The sequence below is a fragment of the Oryctolagus cuniculus genome, chromosome 8 (genome assembly GCF_964237555.1).
Source record: "Oryctolagus cuniculus chromosome 8, mOryCun1.1, whole genome shotgun sequence".
Classification (NCBI taxonomy): domain Eukaryota; kingdom Metazoa; phylum Chordata; class Mammalia; order Lagomorpha; family Leporidae; genus Oryctolagus; species Oryctolagus cuniculus.
The window spans coordinates 94,470,921-94,490,417 of NC_091439.1; the positions used below are offsets into that span (position 1 = coordinate 94,470,921).

General features: G+C 42.6%; 1 protein-coding gene across 1 annotated transcript in view; it reads right to left on the reverse strand.

Moving 5' to 3' along the window:
* Positions 1-9,031, reverse strand: part of SLC4A4 (solute carrier family 4 member 4) — a 460,760-nt gene extending 451,729 nt beyond the window's left edge. The window contains exon 1 of the mRNA XM_070079470.1: positions 8,991-9,031. Within this exon, the coding sequence (XP_069935571.1) occupies positions 8,991-9,004 (14 nt within the window). The 5' untranslated portion in view covers positions 9,005-9,031. The remainder of the gene's footprint in view (positions 1-8,990) is intronic.
* Between the last annotated feature and the right edge of the window lie 10,466 nt (positions 9,032-19,497).

Below are 19,497 nucleotides of genomic sequence, written 5' to 3' on the forward strand. Positions count from 1 at the left end.
AAATAAACAATGAGAAGAACAGTAGAACATTCATAAATATATGGAAATTAACATGTTACTGAATGATCAATGGATCATTGAAGAAATTAAAAAGAAAATTGGAAACTTTCTTGAAATAAGTGAAAATGAAAATCATGTATCTAAAACTATGGGATAGGGCTGGCTCTGTGGCGTAGCGAGTAAAGACACCATCTGCAATGCCGGCATCCCATATGAACACCAGTTCAAGTCAGGGCTGCTTCACTTCCAATTCAGCTCTCTGCTATGGCCTGAGAAAGCATGTAGAAGATGGTCCAAATGCGTGGGCCCCTGCACCCATGTGGGAGACCCGGAAGAAGCTCCTAGCCCCTGTCTTAAGATTGGCTCAGCTCTGGCCATTGTAGCCATCTGGAGAGTGAACCAGCAGTTGGAAGATATCTCTCTCCCTCTCTCAGCCTCTGCCTCTCTGTAACTCTGCCTTTAAAACAAATAAATAAATCTTAAAAAAAAAAAAAAACTCATGGGATATAGCAAAAGCAATATTAAGAGGTAGGTTTATAGCATTGAGTGCTTACATTAAAAAAGAGAAATATCTCAAATTAATAATCTATTGATGCATCTCAAAGATTTAGAGAAAAAAGAACAAACCAAACCCAAAATCAAAATCAGCAGGAGGCGAGAAATAAAAAGGATCTGAGCAGAAATAAATGAAATTGAAACTAAAAATAAAAAAATACAAAAGAACAAAAACAAAAAGCTGGTTTTTTTTTTTTTTTTTTTTTTTTTTTTTTGACAGGCAGAGTGGACAGTGAGAGAGAGAGACAGAGAGAAAGGTCTTCCTTTGCCGTTGGTTCACCCTCCAATGGCCGCCGCGGCCGGCGCGCTGCGGCCGGCGCACCGCGCTGATCCGATGGCAGGAGCCAGGAGCCAGGTGCTTTTCCTGGTCTCCCATGGGGTGCAGGGCCCAAGCACCTGGGCCATCCTCCACTGCACTCCCTGGCCACAGCAGAGGGCTGGCCTGGAAGAGGGGCAACCGGGACAGAATCCGGCGCCCCAACCGGGACTAGAACCCGGTGTGCCGGCGCCGCTAGGCGGAGGATTAGCCTATTGAGCCGCGGCGCCGGCCAAAAGCTGGGTTTTTTTAAGGTTTTATTTATTTTATTTATTTATTTGAAAGGCAGAGTTACCCAGAGGCAGAGGCAGAGTTACAGAGAGGCAGAGAGAGAGAGAGAGAGAGTCTTCCATCTGCTGGTTCACTCCGCAAATGGCCACAACATCCGGGGCTGGTCCAGGCTGAAACCAGGAGCAAGGAGCTTCTTCTGGGTCTCCCATCCAGGTGTAGGGGCCCAAAGACTTGGGCCATCTTCTGCTGCTTTCCCAGGCAATAGCAGAGAGCTGAATCAGAAGTAGAACAGCTGGGACTCAAACTGACACCCATATGGATGCTGGCATTGCAGGCAGTGGCTTTACCTGCTACGCCACAGCGCCAGTCCAACCCAAAAAAAGCTGGTTTTTTAGAATATAAACAAAGTACATAAACCTCTAGCTGGACTAAAAAAGAGAAAAACTCAAATAAAATTAGAGATGAAAAGGAGACATTACAACGAACACCACTGAAATAGAAAAGATCATAGGAAACTACTTTGAAGAACCATACACTAACAAACTGGAAAACCTCAAAGAAATAGATAAATTCTTGGAAACATATAACCTACCAAGATTAAATCAAAATGATGTAGACAAACAGACCCACACCAAGCAATGATATTAAAGCAGTAATCAAAAGTCTCCCATTGGGGCCGGCGCTGTGGCGTAGCAGGTTAACACCCTGGCCTGAAGCACTGGCATCCCATATGGGCGCCGGTTCTAGTCCCAGCTGCTCCACTTCCGATCTAGCTCTCTGTTGTGGCCTGGGAAAGCAGAAGATGGCCCAAGCTCTTGGGCCCCTGCACCCGCGTGGGAGACCCGGAAGAAGCTCCTGGCTCCTGGCATCGGATCGGTGCAGTTCTGGCCGTTGCAGCCAATTGAGGAGTGAACCATTGGATGGAAGACCTCTCTCTCTCTTTCTCTCTCTGCCTCTCTCAGTGTAACGACTTTCAAATAAATAAATCAATCTTAAAAAAAAAAAAAAAGTCTCCAATCAAGGAAAACTCCAGGACCTGATGGCTGTACTATTGAATTCTACAAAATATATATATATATATAGACAGGCAGAGTGGACAGTGAGAGAGAGATAGAGAGAGAGAGAAAGGTCTTCCTTTACCGTTGGTTCACCCTCCAATGGCCGCTGCACCCGGCGCGCTGCAGCCAGTGCGCTGCGGCCGGTGCACCGCGCTGATCTGAAGCCAGGAGCCAGGTGCTTCTCCTGGTCTCCCATGCGAGTGAAGGGCCCAAGCACTTGGGCCATCCTCCACTGCACTCCCGGGCCACAGCAGAGAGCTGGCCTGGAAGAGGGGCAACCGGGACAGAATCCGGCGCCCCGCCCAGGACTAGAACCTGGTGTGCCGGTGATGCAAGTGTAGGATTAGCCTAGTGAGCTGCAGCGCCAGCCCAAAACATATATTTTTTAAAAAGATGTATATTTATTTTTTTGAAAGGCAGTTACAGAGAAGAAGAGGCAGAGACAGAGGATGGACCACACCAAAGCCAGGAACCTGGAGCTTCATCTGGGTCTCCCATGTGAGTACAGGGACTCAAGTACTTGGGCCATCTTCTGCTACTTTCCCAGGCACATTAGCAGGGAGCCGGATGAAAAGTGGAGCAGCCGGACTCAAACTGGTGCCCATATGGGATGCTAGCATTGCAGGCAGTGATTTTACCTGCTGCTCCACAGTACCAGTCCCTACAAAACATTTAAAGAGGAAATAATTCCAGTACTTTTCAAACTATTCCAAAATACTGAAAATAATGGAACTCTGCCAAACTTTTTATGAGGCCAGGATCACTTTGGTACCACAACCAAAGGTACAACATGAAAAATACACACCTATATATTTAATGAACAAAGATGCAAAGAATCTCAACAAAATATTAGCAACCAAATCCAAAACCACACCAAGAAGATCATACTTCACAATCAAGTAGGATTTATCCCAGAGATGCAAGAGTGGATCACATTTGCAAATCAATAAGCGTCACAAATCCCATCAACAGAATGAAGAACAAAAACTATATGGTCATCTCAACAGATGCAGAGAAAGCATTTGATAAGATTCAATACCTCTTCATGAGGTATTGAAAAACCCTCCACATATTGGGTATAGATGTAACATTCCTCAAAATTATAAAGTTGTATATGAGGAAACAACAGCATCTATCAAACTGAACGGGGAAAACCTGAAAGCATTTCCCCTCAGATTTGAAGATTATCACTTCCACCACTCTTATTCAATATTTTATTGGAATTTTAGCAAGAGCAATTAGGAAAGAGAAAGAAATAAAGGAAATGAAAATTGGAAAAGAGGAAGTCAGCATATCCATGTTTTCAGATGACATGACATTGCAGATGGAAAATCCTCAACACTGCACCAAAAAGCTATTAGAATTGATAAGTCAATTCAGCAAAGTTGCAGGTTATAAAACAAACATGCAAAAAATAGTAGCTTTTTTAGATGTTAATGATGAATTCACTGAAAAAGAAATTAAGAAAGAAATCCCATTTGCAATAGCCACAAAAAATCAAATATTTAGTAATAAATTTAACAAAAGAAGTTAAAGATCTCTACAATAAAAATTATAAAACACTGATGAAAGAAATCATCAATGACACAAAAACAGAAAGATATTCTCTGCTCATGGATTGGAGCAATCAATATTATTAAAATGTCTATATTGCCTAAAGCTATCTACAGATGCAGTGCAATCCTTAACAAATTTCCAATGACATTCTTTACAGAATTAGAAAAAAACAATATTGGGACTAGTATTGTGTCATAGTTGGTAAAGCCAGTGTCACATTCCCTATGGGCCATCTGGGGAGTGAACCAGCAGATAGATCTTTCTCTTTGTCTCTCCCTCTCTTTTGTAACTCTTAAAACTATTTTTTTAAAAAAGAAAAAATAATCCTAAAATTTGTATGGAATCACAAAAGACCCAGAATAGCCAAAGCTGGAGACATCACAATACCTGGCTTCAAAGCATACTACAAAGCTATAGTAATTAAAACAACAAGTTACTGGCATAAAGAACAATATATAGGCTAATCCTCCACCTGCGGCAGAGGCACCCCAGGTTCTAGTCCCAGTCAGGGCGCCGGATTCTGTCCTGGTTGCCCCTCTTCCAGTCCAGCTCTCTGCTGTGGCCTGGGAGGGCAGTGGAGGACGGCCCAGGTCCTTGGGCCCTGCACCCGCATGGGAGACCAGGAGAAGCACCTGGCTCCTGGCTTCAGACTAGCGCGGTGCGCTGGCCGCAGCGCACCAGCCGCAGCGGCCATTGTGGGGGTGAACCAACAGAAAAAAGGAAGACCTTTCTCTCTGTCTCTCTCTCACTGTCCACTCTGCCTATCAAAAAAAAAAATTAGATAAAATAAAGTTAAAGGAGAAAAAAGTATATTCCACACAAATAGTAACCAAAAGAGAACAGCATGACCATACTAATATCAGACAAAACAGACTTTAAAGTAAAAAAGGTTTAATGAGTATAGTTTCCATGTTGTAAGACAAAAACAGTTCTGAAATAGAATATGTCAGTTATTACACAGTATCTTGTACTTAATACCATTGAACTGTACACTTAAAATTAGTTAAAATGGTAAATTTTATGTTATATATATATCACAATAAAAATTTGAAAAACAAGAAAAAAGTATGTTTATATTTATAGGCTCTCCTAATTCAGAAAGGTCTTCCTTTTTTGTAGTAGTGATTATGTTAGCAGACATTAAACTAATTTCTGTTATGACTTATTAAAAGAAGGTAGAGAAAAGACACAGACAATGATTGTCCCTAAACCCTGTGGACCCATTTCTGCCCTTATCTTGACCAATTTCTCAGCCACATTTAATACTGTTATTTATTTATATTTCTTTCTATATGAACAAAACATCAATCTTTGAAAGATACTAGCCCTTCTAGATATAACAATACAGTGTCCTATCAACTATATTGGAGCTTGAGGCAAAGAGAAAATTCAATAATTTGGAACTCGTCTTTATTTTAAAACTTCGTGATTTGTACATCACAGGTTTTTTTAATTAATTGTTTTTTTTTAAATAGTGCATTAAAATATTATTTGTTTTAATTACATTTCTGACACCTCCTTCAATTTCCTGCCCAAGGCAAGTCCCAGTCCTGAAGAAACTCTCTTCCTTTTGCTTCTGTGATACTATAGTTGCCAACTTTTTCTCCTTTCTTTCTGAGCGCTCCTTCTCAGTCTTCATTGCAGCTCTTTCTCTGGCTACTAAGTGTCAGTGTTTTCGGGTTCTGTTTTAGGTCTTCTTTTTCCACGCATACCGTCCGAGTGACCTCAGCCATTCTACATCCCACTGATATGCAAACTGCTTCACCTTCACGTCGTCCTCCATTAATGCTAATCTAACCTCAATCCCCCGCTTGGGTGGGTAAATCTCCTTTCCTGTGACACATGTCCAGAGACTTGCTTCCTACTTCTGGTGAAGTAATACTGGCAGCCAAAAATTAAATCTCTGTACTCACAAAAACCCTCTCCCCACAGTCCTCATGCCTGTCTCACACTCTAGGGTGCAGGAGAAAAGGCAACAGAGATTCCCCAGGCCCTCCATCCTATCACACTGTCCCCCTTTATCCTCCAGTTACTCAAATAGGCCAAAATTCATCTCAAGTCCAAAACCTCATACACTGTCCCTTCTACAGGGGATGTTTCCTTACTTTCCTAGCAAACCACTACTACTCTTTCAGGTCTCAGCCTACATATTCCTTCCAAAGAGACCTTCTGTGATCTCCAGATTACATTAGTTCCTCCTGCCCCATGTGCACCTACAGAACTCTGAAGCTTCTCTTTATTTTTTTATTTGAGAGACAGAGGCAGAGAGTGCACTCCTGTCTGCTGGTTCACTCCCCAAATACTTGCTATAGCCAGAAGGCTGAAGCTGGGAGCCAGAAACTCAATCCAGTTGTACCGGTGGGTGGCAGGAAGTCAAGCACCAAGCCCTTACAGCTGCCTCCCAGGGTCCACATTAGCAGGAGCTGGAGTCAGGAGTCAGAGGCAGGTATCAAAACCAGACGCTCTAAAGCAGGGGCCTTAACAACTGGGCCAAATGCCCACCTCTGCAGTTTCTCTTTCATATCCCTCATTCTGGATTATTATAACCACTTATTCCACTATTTTTTTAAGGAAATCTTTTTAAAAAAGGTTTTATTTATTTATCTGAAAGGCAGAGTTACAGAGAAGTAAAAGCAGAGAGAGAGAGAGAGAGAGAGAGAGAAAGACAGACAGAGAGAGAGTGAGAGAGAGAGGTCTTCTATCCACTGAGTCACTCCCCAAATGGCTGCAACAGCTGGAGATGGGACGATCTGAAGCCAGGAGCCAGAAGCCTCCCCCAGATCTCCCACACAGGTGCTGGGGCCCAAGGTTTTGGGCCATCTTCTACTGCTTTTCCAGACCATAACAGGGAGCTGGATCAGAAGTGGAGCAGCCAAGACTTGAACTGGAGCTCATGTGAGATGCCAGCACTGTAGGGGGCGGCTTTAACCGCTAAACCAGAGCGCTGGCCCCTCCACTTATTATTTTCACAACTAGCCCATAAGGTCCATGAAGGCAGGAGCCATGTCCATCTCGTTCAGTATTATAAAGCCAGCCCTAACACAACTTCTACCACTTATGAGCCATTCAATTATAATTATGTGAGGGACAGGAGGGCAGTCAGTGAAAATCAAATACCACCAAAACAGAATCCATGCAATGTGAAAACAAGCAAAACATAGCAGATGCAAAAAAAAAAAAAAAAAAAAAAAAAAAAAAAAAAAAAAAAAATCACAAAATCCAGCCACTATTAGGAAGCATCTAATTAGAAAGTTTCATTTCTTCCTAACCCTGAGCCCACCTCTTTCACTAAGCACGCAGAACTCCTCACCCAGGTACCGCTCATCTAACAGGCAGAGCACAGCCCATTTGTTGGCGTGTCCATATTGGGGCCTCTGAACATCTTGGCAGATCCTGTGGAGCCATCTGGCCTTTAGCATCCCTCCTGAAACTCATTTCTGCTCTTCTGTGATCAAATGTTCTGCCCATTGATCTTTTCCGGGACGCAGAGTTTTACTTGCTGTTTGCTGGCCTCTGCGTCTCACCAAAGAGCACACAGCGAGAGGAAACAGATTCAAGTCTGCCAGATCACCACTAAGACTTTGGGACCTCTTCCCAACATAGTTGGGCTCATAGTGCTTTCTGAGAAGATTATGCTGATCAAATAGGATGCTCACATTACATGCTTTGTAAAACAAACACATTCAGTTTTATTAGCCAACAAGTTGGAACAAGCCCAACTCCATACATTTTTTAGCAAAGAAAACTTAATTGCCTAATTTTAGCCTGTCCATTAAAAAGTGATGGGATATACAGCAAATAAGAGTCAGCAGAATCAAGTTGGAAAATACAGAGTGTGGCTCTGGGGGACTTCACTGAAGACCTCCGGAGAGGAAAGAGACCTCTCTTGTTCTGGGAGAACACAGACTCACTCTCACATAAACTGGACATATATTTTAGCACAAGGTAACCAGCTTCTTGTAATCCCCTAAAATGGTGAAATGATTTTTTAAAAAATCACAGAGAATAGATAACTTTATTAACTATACTGTCTGTGGCTAATATTCCCTATTAGCATATTGAATTTTTCAAAGAAAATCCTGGCACTTTGCCTGATCATGTATCCTTACATGAACATTAAGGACTTATATAATGTCCTTATATTCAGGACTGAGACTCACAAAGCAAAAGAAACCTTACTAACAAATTAAATCATCCATGAAAATACTGTAGCCTTAAATATTTTAACATGAGAAAACTGAATATAAGTCCCCTTGAAAATATATTCTTGTTTCACAATAAACATCAGCCCTACTTATAATGTAATGCCAAAAATAGATACACACTGCTTAATGTTTGGAGAAGGATCTAGACATGCTTTCTACACTGCACAGGCTCTTACAGTAAATGTGAATATTTTTGCAATTCATTGTCCTGGGGTCTTTTCCTCTGAACATCAATATGTTAGCCCTGGATGCGTAAATCCAGGCAGGATGAGAAACTCTGACGATATAAGACTCACTACTCCGACTGCTCCCAAACAGCAAAGGATAAAACCCCCTCACAGAAGGGCCACTCATTTTATCACTGTGCATCCCAGCCGTGGCTTTCCTTGTGATGCTATATTTTCTTCCAATCAGAGATTCGTAAGGGAAATCTGAGTGCCAAAGAATATAATGAGGGACACGTTTTACATCTTTTCCCCATGGAGGACAGAGTCACCAGCCCCTGAGACTTTTTAACAGTCTGGCTGATGATTTGGTGCCAACACCAACTGCTGGTAATATCATCTAATCAGCCAGGATGAGGCTTTTGTTCTGCTTTTTGTGATTTTTGTTTTTTGAACATTTAAAGTTGCCAACAATCCCAAATGGTGTCTCATTAATTCTCTCCAATTTGTTTCTATTTGAAGATTTTAAAAACTATTTTATTTGGACCAAATTATAATAAATGCATAAATGACACACCATTGAAAAGGAAAAAAAATATTTGTCAAGCCACAAAAGGGAAAAGTGCACCTCCATACTCTTTTCCTACCTACATTTGTCATCAACAACAGTAGTGATGTATTGAGTACCACTGGATCATAGGAGGAACTCTGGGAGTTAAAATTACTAAAGCTAGACTTAGGCAGTTTATCAACCCAGAACAAGGTCAGAACATTTGCTTACAGAAACAAAAAGCCGTTTCTATTCCTAACCACTTATAATTTAAATTCTTCTTCTTTTTTTTTTTAAGAAAGAACATAGTTTAAAAAGCAAAACTTTTTTTCCACATGTGACATTCCAACTTACAATAGATCAAGCATTGCTCAGGTTGATAGCCAGACGAGGTTATAAAACAAGTGTGGATATCTGTAGAGAGAAAAATAACAGTTACTTGATGAATCTCAAACAGAACAAGAAATTATGATAGCATGATACCAGAGTCATAAAACTCTCTTCTCCTTCTCATCTTGCCCCTCTTTGAGATTCTAGTCTCAGCATTCTATTTTTACATTTCCATACAGCTATTGCTAATGTAATATAATGTATAAATGTCCATTAACTGGCAAAATACTTAAAATCAAATATTTCTTCCTAGAAAATGTAAAGGAAAGTTTTTCCCACAAACTATCTTAAATAAAACTCTCCTTACAAACTTTTACAAACATTTCTACTAATCGCTTGCTAGGATTTGAAGTACATAAATTCTAATGTTCATTTTTAAATGTATGTCAAAAGGAAAAGGTTCCTATAAAAATACAGGAAAAATAGAATCCTACTGAGATATAGAAATCTATTAAATCTATCCACAATGAGTATTTTATTATTTATGTATGTATTTTTCCTTTTTAGAAAGGTATAGAGACAGAGATTTTCCATTTACTGGTCCATTCCTCAAATGCCTGCAACAGCCAGGACTGGGTCATGTCAAAGCCAGGAGCCCAGAGCTCAATTCTAGATCTCCCAAGAGAATGAAGGAACCCACCAATCGGAGTCTTCTGCTGCCTCCCAGGGTGCACATCAGCAGGAAGCTGGGTGGGAAACAGAGGAGCCAGGCCAGGAACCAGGCTTTGCTATATGGGATACAGACCCCCTCCCCCAAGTAGTATAGCAACTGCCACGCCAAACATCCATCCCTCATGAGTGCTTTAATTCTCAAAGGAAAAAAATAACACTGAAAAGGAGGCTTAGAACAGAAATTATGGCCAGATTATATGTATTTACAGAATACCAGATCATGTTTATATATCTACATAATCTTGCATCCCTTAATGAAAATATTCTTCACATTGCCTACTGAGTAGTTGCACACATAGTCTATTACAATACTCAAAGATTTAACAGATATTATACAGAAGCAGTAAAAATTTTTTTCACCAGCGCCGCGGCTCACTAGGCTAATCCTCCACCTTGCGGCGCCGGCACACCGGGTTCTAGCCCCGGTTAGGGCGCCAGATTCTGTCCCGGTTGCCCCTCTTCCAGGCCAGCTCTCTGCTGTGGCCAGGGAGTGCAGTGCAGGATGGCCCAAGTGCTTGGGCCCTGCACCCCATGGGAGACCAGGAGAAGTACCTGGCTCCTGCCATCAGATCAGCGTGGTGCACTGGCCACAGCGCACCAGCAGCGGCGGCCATTGGAGGGTGAACCAACGGCAAAGGAAGACCTTTCTCTCTGTCTCTTTCTCTCACTGTCCACTCTGCCTGTCAAAAAAAATTTTTTTTTCATGTTCTCTTAGTTGTTATATAATTCCTATATGCAAGATGAAAATCTTTGTACAATGTGTGTAGTTTTGGAAAATGGATACAAAATTAGAGTTGGGAGACAGACCCTGACAAGGACATGTAATATTTCCCAAAGTTCAAAACTATTTTCTCTTCCTAGGAAAGAAAAGACATTTTTTTCGTTGCTCATAGATACAGAGTAAGGACTCTGATTGTGATCAGACAATGACCCGTGGCTGGTTCCACGAGGATGTGGACTCAATTAATGCACAGGATTAGTGCATCACTGTTTAAAAAGATTGTCTTAATGTGAACAGCCACTGAACAGCATGAATTCTTGTGTTCCATGCCCCTCTTTGGCTCCACTTCCTTTTGTTACCTCTGGCTATACTCTTCATGGTCACTGTTTTGTCTTAGAGCCTTTAAAAACAGCCAATCTCTGAGTAGCACTTACTAATTATTTCAGACTTGGAAGCAAGTCACTCTAAAGAGGTTTCTATTCTACCTTTAGCCCTAGCATTTTTCCCAGCAAAGAACAACCGTTTGGTCTTTTAAGAGCATCTGCATGTGTTTGGGAAAAAATGTTTTTTTGTAAGAATGAAGATTAAGTCCCTAAAATCTCTCAGGCTGGCCGGCGCTGAGGCTCACCTGCAGCACCGGCACCCTGGGGGTTCTGGTCCGGTTGGGGCGCCGGATTCTGTCCCGGTTGCTCCTCTTCCGGTCCAGCTCTCTGCTGTGGCCCGGGAGGGCAGTAGAGGATGGCTCAAGTGCTTGGGCCCCACACCCGCATGGGAGACCAGGAGGAAGCACCTGGCTCCTGGCTTCGGATTGGCACAGAGTGCCAGCCACAGCGCAAGGGCCATGGTGGCCATTTGGGGGGTGAGCCAACGGAAAGGGGAGACCCTTCTCTCTGTCTCTCTCTCTCTGTCTAACTCTGCCTGTCAAAAAATAAATAAAATAAAATCTCTCAGGCCACCAAGTCCTCTCCCGTAAACCTGAAGGCCTCTCACTCCCTTTATGTGCAAATCTTTATTTCCTAATAAAAATGTTCATGTAGGGGACAGCATTGTGGCACAACAGATTAAGCTGTCATCTGTCATGCTGGCACCCCATATGAGAACCGGTTTGAGTCCTGGCTGCTCCAATGCTGGTCCAGCCCTCTGTTAATGTGCCTGGGAAAACAATGGAAGATAACCCAAGTACTGCAACTCACATGGAAGACCTGGATGGAGTTCCAGGCTCCTGGCCTTGATCTGGCCCATCCCTGGCCCTTGCAGCCATCTGGGGAATGAATCAGTAAATGGAAGATCTCTCAATCTCTCTCTCTCTCTCTCTCCACCTCGTTCTTGCAATCTCTGTAACTCTGCCATCAAGAAATAAATCTTTTTTAATAGTAAATAAATATGTTCATATAGAGGTAGAATTACATAAAGGGTTGAATTGGTACATGGAGGCCACAGAGTAGTTAAAACATACATATAAAAAGATCACTTAAAACTATTTGATGTAGAAGAATTATTCAAATTATTGTTCTAGAATGTGTTTCAAGGCAATCCTTATATCCCATCATTAATAATGCTCTTGGGCCAGCGCCGTGGCTCACTTGGTTAATCCTTTGCCTGAGGCGCCGGCATCCCATATGGGTGCCAGGTTTTAGTCCTGGTTGCCCCTCTTCCAGTCCAGCTCTCTGCTGTGGCCCAGGAGGGCAGTGGAGGATGGCCCAAGACCAGGAGGAAGCGCCTGGCTCCTGGCTTCGGATTGGCAAAGCTCTGGCCGTAGCGGCCATTGGGGGGTGAACCAATGGAAGGCAGACCTTTCTCTCTGTCTCTCTATTACTGTCTGACTCTATATGTCAAATTAAAAATAAAATAGAAAAAAAATAATGCTCTTAAGAGCATGCTATGACATTGAACAATTACCTTGAATTAATATAGAAGTCTCAATCCACCAAAAAAATGCATCTTGCCTTTGAAGTAGGAAGGGGGGGGGTGTCTTCCATGTAAGCTGGAGGTTATAAAGAGCTTTACAGTAATTCCCTTCCTATCCCTCCTTGAACACACACACACACACACACAGCTCCAGCCAAGGGGTAGAAGTAGATCCTCACAGAAACCCCCCCCAAAAGAGAAGCACCTGCATTCAACTAAGCTAATAACCAAAACTCATACAAAGATGAACAGAATGATTAACTGTGCCAGGCACTGCACTACAAGCTTTCTGTAAATTGTCTCATTCAAATAAAATAACTCTATAAGCCATGCATGAGGAATTTGAGAAACTGACAAAGCTAGAAAGGAGTGGAGCTAGAATTCAAGCCCAGCTTGTCTTATCCCAAAGCCCCAGGCTCTTGCTGTCCCAGGCACAACAGCTTTACCATCAAATATAAACCCTTAAAGAATCTTCAGTAGTTACTTCAGAGCTCATATCTCTATTCTCCATTCTTGTCTTTACACTGCCATGTGTTTTAGTTGAAATATCAATTTACTTCCTTCAATGCTGTGGCCAATTATGGTAACAGGACTTCTAATATTGAACCAACAATCAAAATCAGGAAGCTGTAATGAAAATTTTCAGAGAAAAATAAGGCAAGAGTTGGAAGAGCATGAAAGAAGGGAAATTAAAATAACTGACTTATCAGTGGAGAAATAGATATGTTTGTTGTGGTATAATCTCAAATGTAATCTGTATAGTAGTTGAAATCAATGAATATTTAATGTGTGAATATGGGAAAATCTGAAAAGCTTAACTTTGAATGCAGAAATCAAGTTAGAATATGTCACTGACTTACTCTGTTTTGTGTCATTATGAAAAAATACCTGATGCTGGGCAATGTATAAACACCAAATGCTGGGTAACTGTATAAAGAACACAGGTGCATTTGGCTCACAATTCTGGTAGCTGGACAGTCCAAACCAATTGGCACTGGCCTCTGGTGAGGAACTCCCTGCCTGTATAACATGGCAGAGAAGTATGCATGTGAGCAAGGAAGCAGGAGACCAGCAAGGGCCAGGCTCACTCTTTTACAGTAACTCCTTCTCACTTAATTCCCTCAATATGAGTTTTGGTGGTGATAAATCCCATTCAGACCACAGCAGTGATGTACTTCATGTCATACATTTAATTGTTAAAGTCATAATATTATATAATGATGTGAATACACATATATACAAAATGCACTCAGAAGCAAATGATTACTCCTGGAGGACTTAGGGAGTTATGGGCTGAGGAGAAGGGAATTGAAGACTTCGACTATATCTGTAATATTGTGTTAATTTCAAAAAAAATCCAAAGAAAAGGTAGAAAAAACGTTAACGCTTGCTAAAGGTAGGTGGTGGCTATATGGCACTTGTTATATTGATCTCTATGGCTTCTTGAATGTTTGAAATGTTTGCATTTCATCATAACTTTCTATATATTTTATCAAGATTAATAGATAGATGATAGATAAATATAGACATAGATCTTATAGGTATAATCTCTGAGGAAAAAGAAAGCAATCCATGGGAGAGAGACTGATGGAAGAGTTCTCCATGCTGACCACTGGAAGACACTTAAGAATGTGGAGCAGTTTGGGGGCAGTTTTGAATGAGCAGATTAAGAGGAAGATGTCATAGTAATGGTAGAGTGTAGGTGGAAAAGGAGAGAGGGTGAGAAGACAGAATACCTAACGGCAGTGGGGAGAGCTATCTGTGAATGAAGAGTCTGGCTGGAGTTGAGATTCCGCTATATCCAAGTAGGGGAGAATAAAAGGAGTCTGATGTCTGATGAACTGCAGGAATCACAAATAAGTAAGATATAAGGAGAGACAAGGGAACAAGATTCAGCAAAAGGACCTTAGAGGTGAAGGCAGTGAATTCAGCAGCTGACAGCAGAACCCTCAGGGACCCAGGCAATCCCAGAGGATGTGTCAGCCTCCTGTATGTGAATTAACAGCTGTCCCAAACTTAGAAAATTTGAGGCATAACTTTCCCACCACACCCAAAACCAAAGAAACATTTTATTTTCTATTCTCAAAAACAAAATCATGTAATACATTTGTAGGGATCCAAAATGAGAAAGTGCTGGTGGCAGATTTACAAAGGCTCAAAGGCAGCTACAACACCCAAGTTCCAACTGGATTAGTTCCAGGTAGCACTTCTGGCTACAGCAGGAGCAATGCCATTCACCTCAGGGCAAAGCACTCTGGGATCTAAATCATTGTGTTTTAAAGCTAACCAGGCCCACTCCAGAAGCCTTTTGTCTTCACTGCACCAAAGGGCAAGGAAGTACCCTTCTCACTTTGCAAAGTCGTCATTGACAGAGATGCTTGAGACAAGAGCTTCACTAAAAGGAAGCACAGAGAGCAGAGGGGGCGGCACCAGCTCAGCCTCACTGGGGTCCAGCTTGGCCACACCAGGCCTGTTGCTGGCATCTGCAGCTGGACTGCAGTGGCCACAGCAGACTTCCAGTTTCAGCAGCTGTGGCAACCTAGTGGGGAAGCCCCTGCAGCGAGCTCTAGCCTGAGCTCTGCACAGAAACAAAAAGCAACTGATGGGAGAATTTACACAAATATGTGGAGGACAAGAACTCCACAAGCAATCACAATGGGATGAAGAGCAATTTGAGGTGAACGCTTTTGTGCTCCCAGGGTGGGAAAGGCTGAAATTTTCAAGTCACAGTAAGCAATACCCAATTTGCGATGTTTGAAGAAAGACAAAATCATCAAAATGAGAGAGGCAGAGGCAGGGGAAAATATTTGCTGATATGATGTTGAGCAATATTCATGGCATCTCAGGAGGAGAAAAATATTCATCCTCTGACACGTGCCCTGGCCTGGGCTGAGAAGCACATGAGCCCACTGGTCTGTTGCAAACGCAGGTACGCCTACTTACCTGGCACTTTGCCCATCTCTGGAATCATGCTGTCTTTCTGGAGAGGGCCCACCTGCCTGGTTTCAGCGCTCCCATCACTTGCTGTCTAGAGCTGCGGCAAAGGCAGAGTGCTCGCTGCGCCCAGTGGGCCCAGGCCTGCCTCCTTGAGGAGGGCATATGGGACACACATGGGCTGTCTCTACCTCCTTGAGTCTTGCACAGGTATAAACACACAAGCGTCACAGTGAAGGATCACATGGGGCCCAGGAAAGACGCACGGGCACTCCTGCTGTCAAGGTAACAACTACCTTCGATTCCTGGCAACAGGATCCTTCCGGACCTGCTGTCAGAGAAACCAAGGGATTAGCCAGGCTCCTTCCACCACCCTCCGGAGGGCCAATCAATACATTAATCCCTCCAGAGAGAGGTGTTGCTGGCAACACGCAGCATGAGAACCACCCATCAGCATTTCTGATCTGGGGAATACAGACCCACAGCTCTCCTACTTGACATCTTATTGCTTCCAACAGATGCGAATCATACACACACAGACTGTCTCCAGATAGTGACAGATGATGGCCTGCTGGCAGCGTGGCCTCTGTGAAAAGTGATCCATGCACAAATCACAGCACTTCCTTTTGGTGAAATTCAGATCCTGTCATCCTAGAACCGGAGGGTTCGATGATAAGTGGAGATCATTCTGACTACTGAATTTTGAATGAAATAGCATTGCTAGGTAGAAGTTAAAAATTAGCCTTTGTGTGTGAGAGGGGCCTAAGGAAAAAAAGCACTCTAGGAAAGGAATGCAGCAGCCTCTAGCAGCCTTGAAAGCACACCTTGGGAGAAGCCCAGTATTCTACAATACAAAGTACTGACCATACCTCGGTAACCTTAAGCAGCCTAGTATTTTACACTGCCAAGTCCTGCTCATATCCTGGTAACTTTATAGGTGGCCCCAGCCTTCCCCCAAAGAAAGGGATCCCAGGAGAATCCACTCTGCCCAGCGCCAAGTAGGTTACCCAGGCTAACATTGGGTAATAAAACCTTGGGAACAATTTTACCTACTTCAAACCCAGCAAACCCTTTCTCCAGAAAGGGTGGGGGAGAGAAAGTCAGAACACCCAGCTCCCATTCCCTGACAAGCCTCAGTCTGAATACAGCCCTTTGCTGAGATGCTGCATGGTCTAGCAGGCCTATTCTCTCCATTAAACTAGATAACCGTGCTTACCCCAGTCTGAATGAGCATTCTCTTTCAGATTCTGTCTGAAGAGGTGCCCACCCATTCTGATGGATGCCCTATCCCAATAAACCTTGCTACCCTGCTTACCAGTGCTCTCTGCCTCGTGCCTGAATTCTTCCTTGCACAAAGTTCTATTCCAGCAATCTCTGCTAACAGTATCCCTGAAATTTGAATTACAAAAAGACCCATCCTTTCTTTGGCCATAATGTCCTCACAGCATTGTGTATGTGTCCCATATTTCCCCTGCCTTGGGCAAATATAGGTTTGTTATGCGAATGTCTGGCCATTGCATTGCCCCCACCCCAACTCCTGGGGTTAATATTTTAGATTGGGTGGTCAGATAAGGCTTCTTCATAAGATGACATCTGAGCAAAGACTTAGAGGCTGTGCCAGAGAGAGCTGGGAAGGTATCTGGGGGAAAAGTATCCCAAGCAGAGTGGACAGCAAAGGCAAAGTTCCTGGGACAAGAGTGGGCTTGACAGGGTCATGAACAGCAGAGGCAGTGAGGCAGGGCTGAAGTGGGCAAGGAGCAAGGTAGTGAGAAGTTGGAAATCATGAAGTACCTTTCAGACCATAGTAAGGACTTTTGTCTTTCCTGATTGGAATTAGAGGCAAAAGATGTTATTACATTTCTTTTGTCCTATCTGGTGTGGAGTGGGAGGAAGGAAAGGGATACATTAACAGGAATCACAATACCAAGGAGGAAAGAGACCAAGCCTGATGAACAAGATTGCTTTGAAATTCACTTTAAGATCATAACACGTAGTTCTTGCCATTTTTATCCAAAAACACTGCTAATAGCAGGCGTATGCATTCATGATTTCCTTCAGTCTAAATGCAGCAACCTCCAATTTTCTCATCAGGTAAAACAGGAATGCTGGTCTAAACTCAGCCTAATCGTGGTGCTAATAATAGAGCAATTGCAAGAGCACCTCTGAACTGGAGATTCCCAATTTTTGCTTTTGAATTAAGCTGTGCTACATTTCCTCCAAGCTCAGGTTAACCCCTGTCCTGTGGTGAGAACACATCAGGAAAGGCACTGGTGCTGTAACAGAACTAGAACTCAGAACAAACTACCAAGCGCTAGGCAGACACATGTGCCAACATGAAGTAATCTGGCTTCCTAATTGCTATATTTTTAGCTGTCCCTGCTGAGCAACTCCTTTTCCCACACAGAGTTGACTGGGACAATTTTCCAACAGAATTTGCACACAATTTCACCAATTATTTTGTTTAAGAGTCATAACCCCTCTCTTTCTCTACTTCCATTTCTTTTGCTTTTTTCTTTCTTCTCCCTCCTCCCTAGTCTCCTTCCTTCCTTCCTTTAATATTTTTCTTAATCATTGGTACACCCTAGGCCTAAGTCCTTTAAAGATGATGTTTCTCTCTGATTTTTTGAAATATCTTTGCTGTATGTAATCTCAATAGTGAATTATGTACAAAGAAAGGCACATCTGTTTTTGAACAACATGAAGGTAGTTCTATGGAGCACGAATGAATTTTCTTTTCAGTGAAACAGTTTCACTGCCATTTCTAAAAAACAAACGAAAAACATTTTGTTCTTCAAAATAGATGCAGGTACAACCTTAACATGAAGCCTATTCTCATTGCAGTACCACTCCCTGGGTGGATGCTCATCTGCCCAGCCCCACTGCTGCTCATCACTATGAAGAAGCAGAGAAGTTAACACGTTTCAAAATGTGACCACACAAGAAATTTTAAAATCCCACTAAGTTCTTCATGTAATTAATTCCTTTTCTATACTGACATTTAGCTGGAGGGAAGCAAATCCCTCTTATTGCAACTTTCTTAGATTTTTTTAGGCAATTCCATCCATCATGTATTTATTTTGAGCATTGATTATGTGCCAGGCAATGTTCTAGGGGCTACAGATACAGCCATATACTCTCCATCTAAAGGTAAAAATCTCTGCTCTCATAGAGCTTACATTCCAGCAGAGAGAAATATACATTATAAAAATAAGTAAGTGGGGGCCGGCGCTGTGGCGCAGCGGGTTAACGCCCTGGCCTGAAGTGCTGGCATCCCATATGGGCGCCGGTTCTAGACCCAGCTGCTCCTCTTCTGATCCAGCTCTCTGCTATGGCCTGGGAAAGCAGTAGAAGATGGCACAAGTCCTTGGGCCCCTGCACCCATGTGGGAGACCAGGAAGAAGCTCCTGGCTCCTGGCTTCGGATCGGCGCAGTTCCGGCAGCTGCGGCCATCTGGGGAGTGAACCAGCGGATGGAAGATCTCTCTCTCTCTGCCTCTCCTCTCTCTGTATAACTCTTTCAAATAAATAAATAAATCTTTAAAAAAATAAGTAATTTAAATATATTTTGTGAAGTAGTGATAAAATGTATGGAGAAAAATGAGTCCACACAGGAGACCAGGAGGGAGGTGTAATTTTACAGTTGGCCATGGAAACTGTCACTAAAAAGGTACCTTTGAACGCACACCTGAAAGACTCAAACATCTAAGACAACCTTTCAAGAGCATTTTCACTTCATTGATTTTTAATATGAGGGAATGTTTTTATCTTTTTTTATTTCTTTGAAAAATAGATCTTCCTCAAATGGCTTACTCCTCAAATACTGGCAATAGCCACAGCTAGGCAAGTACAAAGCCAGGACCCTGGAACTCAGTCTGAATCTCGCTTGTGGTTGGCAGAGACCCAAGTACTTAAACCATGACCTGCTGCACACTAGCAGGAAGCTGGAATCAGAAGTGGAGTGGGATCTCGAACTTAGACACTTCAATATGGGATGTAAGCATCCCAGGCAGTACCTTATCCATTGTGTCAAATGATGCCTGCCCCCACTTTCTTATTAAAATCATATTCTCTTTGAGACAGCTTTAAGGAAGCATATTTTATAGCCTTTTATATCACTGTAGTCACATTTAAATATCTTAGGTCATAGATGACCACTCTCACCATGATTATCTAACATTGTTCTGGAGATGGTAGACAATGAAATTAGTCAATAGAACTTAGGTGTAAAATAACCAAA